The following is a 12,877-nucleotide window of genomic DNA, read 5'->3' on the forward strand; positions in this document are numbered from 1 at the left end:
TTTTGTTTAACAACACCACTAGAGCACATAGATTTATTAATCATCAGCTATTGGATGTCAACATTTGGTAATTTTAACATATAGTCTTAGAGGGAAACCTGCAACATTTTTTCCATCAGTAGCAAGGGATCTTTTATATGCACTATCCCACAGACAGGATAGCACATACCATGGCCTTTGATATACCAGTAGTGGTGAACTGGCTAGAATGAGAAATAGCCCAATGGGCCCACTGACGGATATAGATTCTAGACCGACTCCACATCAAGTGAGCGCTTTACCACTGGGTTACATCTCACCCAACATATATTGTATTATGGCTATAAATACCTTGCAATTTGGACTCTATGTCGAAATTACCAAATGTTGGCCATTCAATAGCCAATGATTAATAAATCAATGAGCTCTAGTGGTGTCGTTAAACAAAAACAAACTTTTAACCTTGCAAATTTCCCTAAATATAAATTTTTGCCAATATACACTAATTACTGTATTCACACGTTCAGAAATCAATGCCGTCCTCAATATAGCCATTATTTGTGATCACACTTTTATCACACACTGCTTACACCATGGTGTGTTAGGCAATAGCTGTCTGATTCGAATTGATTTTTTTCTATCTGTCAGAAATGCCAATTAACTCACTGGAATGCTGTTTTATGTCGGGTTATTATCAGAGCTGTGTCTTCTCGGCTGATAATGTCAAAAGTGCCGAGTTCATTACACAGAGGCTTAGCATGTTACCAGTCGTTTATGATATTGATGCGAATAAAACAATTTTTTTAAGGTGTTTAAGTGTAATTGGTTTCCTTCAACAGCAAATGGGGTGTAAAGGATACACAAAAAAGATAAAGAAGAAGAAATGATTTATTTAACGACAAACTCAACATATTTTAATTGTGGTTATATGGCACTGGTCATACTTGTATGGTGAAAGGAATGCTCGCGCAAGGCTTTTGAATTGGTATGTATAGTCAATGATATGTAACGCATATTATTGCTTAATATCAACAAGTATAATCTTATATTTAATTAATAAAATGATTAAATTTGATGAGCTGGTGGTTACATAATACTTAACATGGAACACAAGGAATTAGTCTTAGAACTGAAGAAATGAGTGTACCTGATCCTGCATAGCAATATTCTGTAATAATATCCATCCCAGTGAGCCAGCAATAAGTACAGTATATATTATTTTTCAGTGCTGAAATAACTGTATTATGTTTTGTCCATATGTACATTAACCCACGCACTGAAATGATAATCAAGAGTATTTTCTTAGTTAATAGGTATTTTCTTTCCGTAGCCTGTACCTGTGATTCCTGATTGGCAGGTGTATATTGGAAGGTCACCAGTCAAAAAAATATGTGCCTGTTTTATTAAGATCACAGGGTATTGTGGGATAACCAGCCACCCCTAAAATGGTAATGAACATTATCAGCCGTTCTGCTTTATTACTGTAAATAATTCTGTAAAACCCTTGATTAAGTAGACTTTCGCATCTAAAATCACAAAACTTACCAATTATGTAGTCCCAAAGAAAAGAAAATTATCACTTGGGTCATTTTTGCTCCAACATACCCTACCAATAGGCCTAATGATATGCATTTTTTACTTTGGATTTTTTAAGAGAGAAAAATACTATAACCCATGGTCCAGGTATGCATCTTTCCAACACATAAAGATCATGTTTGAGTTTACCATCCCTTTAAGGATCTTACAAATAATGAAAGTTAAAATCAGTTTTGTTTAACGACATCACTAGGTCACATTGATTATTAATCATCGGCTATTGGATGCGAAACATTTGGTAATTTTTACAGTTAGTAATAGAGTGGAAACCCGCTACATTTTTCCATTAGCAGCAAGGGATCTTTTACAAGCACCATCACACAGCCAGGATAGCACATACCATGGCCTTTGATATACCAGTTATGGTGCACAGGCTGGAACAAGAAATAGCCCAATGGGCCTATGGGAATCGATCCCAAACGCATCAAGAGAGCACTTTACCACTGGGCTACTTCAAGCCCCAGAGAATGAAAGAGGAAACCCACTACTGCCATGTCATGGGCTACTCTTTTTAGTTAGTAGCAAGGGATCTTTTATATTCACCATCCCACAGACAGGATAGCACATACCACAATCTTTGTTATACCAGTTGTGGTACACTGGCTGGAACGAGAAATAGCCCAATGAACCCATGGACCAGAAAAGATGAGGACAGAACAAATCATAGACATATGGGGCAATAAAAACAAGGGAAATGAAGATGGGGAAAATGTGAAAATTAATGATTCAAGAGTTAAAATCACGTAAAAAGACCACATTCTAAATGACCTTAACCTTGCCCTCAGTGCATAGTTTGTTGTGGTCAGTTCAAAGAGTATTACTTGGTGAAGACCAATACCAAATACGAAATGTCTGTATTATTAGTTTTTAGACAATGAGTAAAACAAATAAATATAATACACTACACATAAACAGTATGCAAAATATTTTCCGTATCTTATTAATGTTTGAAAAAGTCAAAATTCCAAGCCACAAAATACAGACATTACTATGCTAGTAGTAAATTAAATATGGTCTACAATTTCACGTGTTCCCTCATTTCTTTCAATCAGTATAATTTCAACCTTTGACCAACCAAGGACAACAGAAAGCACTACTAACATATTAACTCATTCCATGTGTGAGCGGGCGGGATTTAGCTCAGTCAGTTGAGTACTCGCTGGAGGTGTTTGCATTGCAGGATCGAACCACCTTGGTGAATCCATTCAACTGTCTGAATTTGTTCTCGTTCCAACCAGTACATCACAACTGGTCAAAGGCTGTGGTATGTGCTTTCCTGTCTGTGGGAAAGTATGTATAAATGATCCCTTGCTGCATTAACAAAATGTAGTGGTTTCCTCTAATAACTATGTGTCAGAATTACCAAATGTTTGACATCCAATAGCCAATGATTAATTAATCAATGTGTTCTAGTGGTGTTGTTAAACAAAACAAACTTCAACTTTAACATTCCATGTGTTCCCATACTTCTTTCCATCAGTACAACCCAGTACAACCCAGTACAACCAAGTACAACCCAGTATAACCAAGTATAACCCAGTATAACCAAGTACAACCCAGTATAACCCAGTATAACCAAAGTATAACCAAAGTATAACCAAGTATAACCAAGTATAATCCAGTATAACCAAAGTATAACAAAGTACAACCAAGTACAACCAAGTATAATCCAGTTTAAGCCAGTATAACAGAAAGCACTACTAACATATTTTCTCAGGATTTCTTCACGTTCTCTAGGATTGGGCGTGTAGTTAGCAAGGTCGGTGATTGTTTCCGTTCCCGCCGTGCCACTGATCGTGAGCAGGAGTTTGATGACGCCAGCGCCATCTTCCAGATCCACTTTTATCGTATGAGTTATCTCCCTTGAAAGTTTAGATAAGTCTATCACAGCTCTGAAAGATATAAATAACAATTTTGAAGAAAACAAAAATGGATTTGATTTCTTAATTATTCTTTCACCTATAGGACATTTTATCTGGAGTATTATTAAAATTGTTTTCTAGCTCAATTTACAAACAGAGACCTCATCTGGTGCAGATCCAGTGTTTAGCAAATGAATTTATTTTTTTAGTAAGGAAGTGGGGAAGACTAATATATATACTCAACAACGAAAGTTTAGCTAATGTTAAAAGAAATGGCATAACATTTATAAATTAACCTATTTTTATTAATTAGTATTCACATCTGAAATGTTTACCATTTACAAACAACATAAACTCATCAACCTTTGCCTCAACACAACAGGATGACCTGGTTTTCTTTTAAGTTTATTTAACCATGGCAAATTTAGACGTCATAAAAGATATTTGCTAAACTATAAATACAGGACTCGAACTTAAGAATTTCTGTCCCACAGCAATTTTTAAAAGAATTGCCATGAAAGTAATGGCCCACCGACGTCAGTTATGAGCATGCCTATGACAAATTTTTAAAAAGTGACTTTTGCAGCAAATAAACAAACTATTTCAAATGTGCAAATGTTAAATACTGGCAGATAATGTACACCAGGTGTATACATTTTGCCATTGTTGAAGAGCTTTACCGATGGCACAATTTATAGCTCAACGATGGCAATTGCCGTTGGTGCAGTCGTTATGTGTCATGTCATGTCATAGGGTTTACCGTGCACATTCAGAGCAAGCTGTTATACTGCACGCCCGTTCAGGACAGGGGCGCAGTCATTATAAAATAAACACTTTTATGCAGACAAATGATTCATTTCATGCTTTTATATTTTTATGGTTCAAGGATGCTGTCCTTGGCAAACACCTCAGTCATTTGAACTATTGGTTAGTTGTTAGTGATTAGTAAAAGAGAAGTCCGTGTTTAGTGGCCTTACCACCTTCCTACTGAGATGTTAAAACTAAATCTGGGTGGGATCCAGGGCCCTGAAGGTACATGTAGTACTAAACCAAATAACTTCCAGCTGGGTTAAAGTTCGAGGTGTACCGAACTTTTGATAGACCAGTTAACACCACAAGTCTTGTGATTGGTGATAACTGTGAGTGTGATGGGTGTAAAAAGGTAGGAGTTTTAGTCACATATGTTACTATTGTCATCAGTGGGATTTGATTTGGTAGTATACACCCTGAATGATGTTTGTATGATGTTGCTTTGGCGTTAATGTCTCAGAATCTAAATGTTTTATAAGCATGGGGACTGTACTGGGGTGCAAACCCAGTATCTACAAGCTGTAACATTTTTGGCTTAATCACTATACCACCGAGGCTGTCTGACAAATGATGAAACACCATTTTGAATATTCCTGCTGAATTGGTCAGCAACGCTATCAGTAACTCTATGAGCAAACCAAGAGTTTATATTTCGATTGAGCAGACCACGAGTTTACATTCTGACTGAGCAGACCAGGAGAGTTAAACATTTTGATTGAGCAAACCAGGAGAGTTTACATTTTGACTGATTGAGCAGACCAGGATAGTTTAAATTTTGACTGATTGAGCAGACCAGGATAGTTTAAATTTTGACTGATTAAGCAGACCAGGAGTTTAAATTTTGACTGATTGAGCAGACCAGGAGAGTTTATATTTTGAGTTTACCAGGAGAGTTTACATTTTGACTGATTGAGCAGACCAGGAGAGTTTATATTTTGACTGACTGAGCAGACCATGACAGTTTACATTTTGACTGAGCAGACTGGGAGAGTTTTACATTTTGATTGAGCAAACCAGGACAGTTACTATTTTGATTGAGCAGACCAGGAAAGATTACATTTTGATTGAGCAGACCAGGAATTTACATTTTTATTGAGCAGATCTGGAGAGTTTACATATTTATTGAGTACCCTAAATCATCACCGCAACACTGAGAAGTGAGAAACCCAACTACTGACAATCTCATAACCAGTCAGTCCACGATACTTTAATTTGCAGTGGGGAAGTGTCCCAGAGGAAGACAATTTCCATGTATAAACAAACTTGTTGGAATTGATTATCTGTTTGTACACATGCAGTGGTAGAGGAACAAATGGCGGATTAGCAGCTACTGGGTTGAGGGAGAGAAAAAAAAAATAGTTTTTAACGATTAACTCGGTAAATTTGAAATTAGGGCCATTTGGTATCCAACATATGGTAATATGGTAGCTGTGACTCCATGTCCAGGGAGCCAGAAGAGAAATGTGGTGCAAGAACAGACATGTAGGTTACCCATACTGATTGACAGAAAGTGATCTTGTACACTTTTCATGCATAAGCACTTTTACACAGCCAGGAGAGAACATACCACAGCCTTTGATATTTATTATATAATATTTAGTGGAATATCTTAAAATATCAGTGAAATAAAAGTGTTATCAGTTACTCAGTGACGATAACACATTTTAGAGTCAAAATTTCACTATTTCACTCTAAAATGTGTTATTGTCACTGTAGAAAGTGTTATCTTCACTGTAAGAAAGCCAGAACTATTTTGCTGCTGGCATTTTAAAAATAAAGGTAAATTGCCAAAAGTTATATAATAAATAGAAAATTTGATGTTTTTTGTCAAATATGATTTATATCTCATCTCGTGAAGTTTACAGTCATATAACATATATGATTGCAAACTTCACTCGATGAGATATAAATCATATTTGACAAAAAACATGAAATATCCTATATATATATATTAGTCATTATTACCCACATGGCTGAAAATATCTTGGTTCATGATATGTCCCACCATCAAGAAGGAGATAACACTTCATCGTCACACGAGGACTTCATATGATTGGCGCACTACAACCTTACCAGAATTCAACCTAACAAGACCAGGGATATTAAAAAAGTCAGTTTGTTTTGTTTAATGACACCACCAGAGCATATTAAATGTATTAATCATCATCAGCTATTGGATTTCAAATATTTGACAATTTTGACAAAATAGTCTTAGATGAAACCTGCTACATTTTTCTAGTGGTGTCGTTAAACAAAACAAACTTAAACTATAGCATGAGTAAGCATTCAACCACTGAACCACATAACAGTGCTCCCACCAGTAGGTGGAAATCCATTCACAGACAAGTCACATAACGGAGCTCCCACCAACAGGTGGAAATCCATTCACAGACAAGTCACATAACTGAGCTCCATCCAATAGGTGGAAATCCATTCACAGGCAAGTCACATAACGGAGCTCCATCCAATAGGTGGAAATCCATTCACAGGCAAGTCACATAACGGAGCTCCATCCAATAGGTGGAAATCCATTCACAAACAAGTCATGTAACAGAGCTCCCACCAATAAGTGGAAATCCATTCATAGACAAGTCATATAACAGAGCTCCATCCAATAGGTGGAAATCCATTCACAGACAAGTCTCATATAACGGAGCTTCCACTAAAAGGTGGAAATCCATTCACAGACAAGTCACATAACAAGAGCTCCCACCAATAGGTGGAAATCTATTCACAGACAAGTCACATAACAGAGCTCCATCCAATAGGTGGAAATCCATTCACAGACAAGTCTCATATAACGGAGCTTCCACTAACAGGTGGAAATCCATTCACAGACAAGTCACATAACAAGAGCTCCCACCAATATGTGGAAATCCATTCACAGACAAGTCTCATATAACGGAGCTTCCACTAACAGGTGGAAATCCATTCACAGACAAGTCACATAACAAGAGCTCCCACCAATATGTGGAAATCCATTCACAGACAAGTCATGTGACAGAGCTCCCACCAATAGGTGGAAATCCATTCACAGAGAAGTCACATAACAGAGCTCCCACCAATAGGTGGAAATCCATTCACAGACAAGTCACGTAACGGAGCTCCCACTAACAGGTGGAAATCCATTCACAGACAAGTCACGTAACAAGAGCTCCCACCAATAGGTGGAAATCCATTCACAGAGAAGTCACATAACAGAGCTCCCACCAATAGGTGGAAATCCATTCACAGACAAGTCACATAACAGAGCTCCATCCAATAAGTGGAAATCCATTCACAGACAAGTCATATAACGGAGCTCCCACCAATAGGTGGAAATCCATTCACAGACAAGTCACGTAACGGAGCTCCCACTAATAGGGGAAATCCATTCACAGACAAGTCACATAACAGAGCTCCATCCAATAGGTGGAAATCCATTCACAGACAAGTCAAATAACGGAGCTCCCACCAATAGGTGGAAATCCATTCACAGACAAGTCACATAACGGAGCTCCCACCAATAGGTGGAAATCCATTCACAGACAAGTCACATAACGGAGCTTCCACTAACAGGTGGAAATCCATTCACAGACAAGTCACGTAACCGAGCTCCCATCAATAGGTGGAAATCCATTCACAGACAAGTCACATAACAGAGCTACCACCAATAGGTGGAAATCCATTCACAGACAAGTCACATAACAGAGCTCGCACCAATAGGTGGAAATCCATTCACAGACAAGACAAGATCCTTGACAATGACATGGAAAACTTTAGCATCAGTTTACTTATAATTAATTATTTACATTCTAACATCAAACACATGCAATTACTGTTGGATATGGGGGTTTTGCCTCTACTTGATTATAAAAACAATTTCTGTATTTAAAAAGAGACATAAAATGAAAAAAAAAAAAAAGGAAATTTTATTTATTTAAAAAAAAAAAAGGCATATCTACATTATGAATTTAGAATTTTTTACTTCAAAACATTCTGCTGAATATTGGAACAGCTAGGTGATAAAAGACTGGAAGCTTAATGCTACACACCCCATGCACCATTTGAGAGTGGATACAAAGAAATTCTGAAGAACCTACCTGCCCATAAAATCATCCTTTCCCGCTGTGTTGCGAATAGCTGATAAAACCCTGGAACTTCTAATGTTAAATGCTCTTTGCACCATTTGAAGGTGAATACAAAGACATTCCAAGGAACCTACCTGCCCATAAAATCATCTTTTCCCGCCGTGTCGTGGTCAAAGACGGTGATTTCCAGCTGACTCGTCTGATCTTCGTACATCCGCAGGTCAAACTGTTCCGTCCACTTCGGGTTCAGGGTCTTAGGTTTGAACTGAAAAACATACACATGAAAATAATCTTTAATAAAAAAAATCCTTAAGTTAAGTTAAGTATCATGATAAGTATAATATTGTGACACACATGACAGTAATTACTGTATGGGCAAAATTATTTTATATCAGATGTGGTTCTATAGAAGTATTGAAAAAGAAAGAAAGAGAGAGAGAAAGATAGAGAGAACTAAATAAATAAATAAATAAATGTTTTATTTATCAACAAACTCAACACATTTTAATGTATGCTTTTATGGCATTCAGTGTTCGAGATTAACGGTATCCAGATATCCCAGAATTTAATTTTGGATACCAGACTTCAAGAACCCAATATCCCACTGGGATGTCATATGATGTTGTTGTTAGTTTTTTTAATCCTGCGTTTTTAGTTTTTGCTAACAAGGAAAGTCGTCATTTACTGGTGAAGTTAAGCAACAGTATTTTCGAGCTCGTACCCAGTCTAATGCTATGCCATAACAATACCCCCCCCCCCCCCCAACTTGTACCCAGTCTAATGCTACACTGGAGCAGTAGTGGCATAGCAATAGACTGGGAACCGCTAAGTCGCTATTGTTTTTGTTGGATGTTTTCTCCCTGCAAATTTTATTTGAGGTATTGATTCCACATATGCAGGAAATTGATACAGGTAGGTTTCATTTAAGTGGGATACTAAATTCTCAGGTGGGATACCAGATTTGGAAATGTTAGTATCCAACTGGGATACTGCCCAAAAATTTTAATCTCGAACACTGGCATTGGACATACGATTAAGGACCACAAAGATAATGAGAGAGGAAATCCACTACCACAACTGCATAGACTATACTTTTCAATTAGCAACAATAGTGTTATATGCACCATCCCACAGACATGATAGTACATACCATGGCCTTTGTTACACCAGTTTTGGAGCACACTGACTGAAAAAAAAAAAATAGCCCAATGGACCAACTGGCTGGGATTAAATCCAAGACCGACCACACATGAATCAAAATTAAAATTTGTAAAAAAAAAAAAAAAACCACTAGAGTTCATTGATTTATTACTCATCGGCTGTTGGATGTCAAACATTTGGTAATTCTGACATATAGTCTTTGAGAAACCCCTCTACTTTTTTTCCCCATTAATTTAAGAAGGTACTTAGGCCAGCAATTTACCACTGAGCTATGTCCCACTTGTCTTATTGTTGGATAAAAGAAATTAGGAAAATAGAAATGACACATTCATCTAAGGGAAAAATGGCCAATAAGTTGCAGACAGACCACAGAAGAGCCTCAGAGACGTCCAGTTCCTAATCTTTGCCGAAGACACACTTAACCGAATAACTGAACCTTAGTATTGGAGAGGACACGCGGTTAATCAATAGATGGGCACACACACACATATCAGCTGAAATATTTGAATTACGGCACAAGTAGGTTTTCTGTGACGCCAGCCATATCGAAACAATCCTCAGAAGAGTAATGATTATAACTCAGCTGTATAACGAGATTCTACTGTATAATGAACATCTCCACAATCTATAGAATATCACTTTTATATTTACAAAGTTATACAAATTTTTTTACTTCCAATGGCGCAAGTATATAGTGGAGTTATTGACATTAAAAATGTGTGTGTGTGCAGTTTTTACTGTATAATGAACATCTCCACAATCTATAGAATATCAGTTTTATATTTACAAAGATATAAAATTTTTTTTACTTCCAATGGCATAAGTATATACTTTTACACTTTTACTTTTCTTATGTCAAACAAAACTGAAATGATTTACAAAAAACATTTTTGTAGGAGGATGGGACAGATTATAGTAGGGACATTTATGATCTGTTTTGTTTTTATTACGTAACATCAAATTATTTTCTGGCAGAAAGCCTGGCATACATGTGTCTGTGTGCATGTGTTGATGTATCAGATCTAGCAAGTGCCATTAGGTTTACTGCAATTGTAACATGTTTACGACATACAGAGCCTTTCTGATGACGGAAATGATATATAGAGGTTATTACCAGAGTGTTTTTCGGTATTGTCAATATCATATATTAGGAATAAAAAAAATTATTTTATTTTTATTCCTAATATATGATATTGACGATACCGAAATACCCGAGGGTAATAATCTCTTTATCATATAAGCTCAAGCTTAATACAACGTGGTTTTGTAAACTGTACACGCAACTTTAACTCCAGTCTGCCATTACTAGATATTCAAATAACGTAAGAATATGTGGTGCAGTATATTTTTGAATGGAAATGACGTCAAACTCGTATGACGTCATTTTGGATGTCCTTACATCAAAATAAAGTTATGCCTAACGTTCTTTGTTTTCTGAACGCTGGACAGCTTTCAGTGTCAAATTGCCATTGAAATGTTTTATTTGATGACTATGAATGCATACATCAATCATGGAGTGTCACCCAAGTACGTTTGCTTAAATGTCAATAAACCTAGTGCCAAGACCTCGACTAATTTACATCTAATTTGCAAAGTTATCAAATTCTTAAAGTATGTGATCTGAAAAATATCACATACTTTGATTGCACTGAAACTGTAAGATATTATATGATATATTAAAGATATTTTCCTGTTTAGAATATCAGTGTCTGTATAAACAGGGTGTTTGTTGTCCTCCTAATGTTTGTAGTAGTTGAAAAAAAAAAAAAATCTACCTTCCAATATAATTTCATATGTACATGTATGAAGAAAAAAAAAGAAAAAAAAAGTGATTTGTTAAAACATTAGCACACAAGCGCAAATATGTTGGATATACAGACACTGGTATTCCAAACAAGAAAACATATTTATCCTGCAACCACTGTTTCTATTGGTCGATTATGATGATCAATTCAAGCAAAGTCATAAACATATACTTTTGACATCATGTATGTGTGACGTCACAACCATAGATCCATTACGAAATTGTTCACAGGATAAAGCGGACATTCTATGTCAGTCAATGGTTATTCTTTATTTAATATGTAATTTTAGTTACGTAACAAAAAAGGCTCTACTGATCAGAAACATGTTACAATGGCTGCAAACTCAGGACAGTCCCTTTAAACCCCTCTTGTTCGATGGGGGAAATGTTAGACCCACAAATAACACAGACAGGCCAGATAGCCAAGAAGAGTGGCCAGGACAGCATACTTGAACCGTGATACCAGCCTCCGTGGTGTAGTGGTTAAGACATCGGACTTAAGGCTGGTAGGTACTGGGTTTTGCATCCCAGTACCGGATCCCACTCAGTATAACAACTGTGCCACTAACCCACTGTCCTGCACAGACAGTCCAAAAAGCTGAAGTGTGTTTGTCCAGGACAGCGTGACTGAACCTTAATTTGATATAAACAGGCAAATAAGTATGAAGGAAGGAAGGAAGGAAGGAAGGAAGGAAGGAAGGAAGGAAGGAAGGAAGGAAGGAAGGAATGTTTAACAACACCCCAGCACGAAAAATACATCGGCTACTGAGTGTCAAACTATGGTAAAGGAAGGAAAGAAGAATGAATGATTAAATGAATAATTAAATGATTGAATGAAGTTTGATTGGAAATAAGCTACAAAATGAAGAGAACATAAAACTGTGATGAGTAGAGTAATATCATGTAGATGAATCTGCAACAGTGCAATACCTCAAACAACGGAATCTGAAGCCTGAGAAATAATTAAACCTCAGATTAGAGAACGTGAAGGAAACCAATGAGCATTTCACATGATGTACTATCGGTGGCAGACAACTAGTGCATAAAGACTATAATGAGAGATAGTGGCTGCTAAATTAAAGTGAACACTACATCAAATGAAAACCACTTACGAGTTTCCTTAATATTATACTCCCGTGCCACAGGCGTCAAATTATAGAGTTAACATGCACAATTTATTAATAATATGGTAGAAGATGTAAATCGGAAAGGATGTGTGAGAATATATACTAGTCACAACAAGTTATGGGGCCAGCATCATATTTTATCTTACTTTTTCAAAATTTAAACAAAAATTCAGGTAATAAAAAGTTGGTTACAGTTGTGGTTAAAGTATTGCAGATTGCCATTTATTGTTCTCATGTGCTGAAAATAAGAATTACTTCAATATTTTTAAGTTTTTTTTCATGGGTTGACTTATAAACAGGTCAATAAAAAAAAAATGTTTTTAGGGTTGGAAATTAGTGACTTGACTTATAGCTGAGATCGAAACCGGATCATGGCGCTAATTTATTTGATTTAGGCAGGATCCAGTGTTCAGAGGGTCGCGTTTTAGAATTTAGAAAAATCGGGACCATGAAATTTGGCCGGTTTTG

The 12,877-nt window shown here is 36.5% G+C and overlaps 1 protein-coding gene across 4 annotated transcripts in view; it reads right to left on the minus strand.

Moving 5' to 3' along the window:
- Window positions 1–12,877, minus strand: part of LOC121385914 (multiple C2 and transmembrane domain-containing protein 1-like) — a 158,142-nt gene that overhangs the window by 31,127 nt on the left and 114,138 nt on the right. For all 4 annotated transcript variants that reach the window (XM_041516728.1, XM_041516712.1, XM_041516708.1 and 1 more), the window contains 2 exons: window positions 8,452–8,582; window positions 3,281–3,467 (listed from right to left, as the gene is read on the minus strand). In XM_041516728.1, coding sequence (XP_041372662.1) covers window positions 3,281–3,467; window positions 8,452–8,582 — 318 coding nt within the window. The remainder of the gene's footprint in view (window positions 1–3,280; window positions 3,468–8,451; window positions 8,583–12,877) is intronic.

Source organism: Gigantopelta aegis, chromosome 2, assembly GCF_016097555.1.
Source record: "Gigantopelta aegis isolate Gae_Host chromosome 2, Gae_host_genome, whole genome shotgun sequence".
Classification (NCBI taxonomy): Eukaryota; Metazoa; Mollusca; class Gastropoda; order Neomphalida; family Peltospiridae; genus Gigantopelta; species Gigantopelta aegis.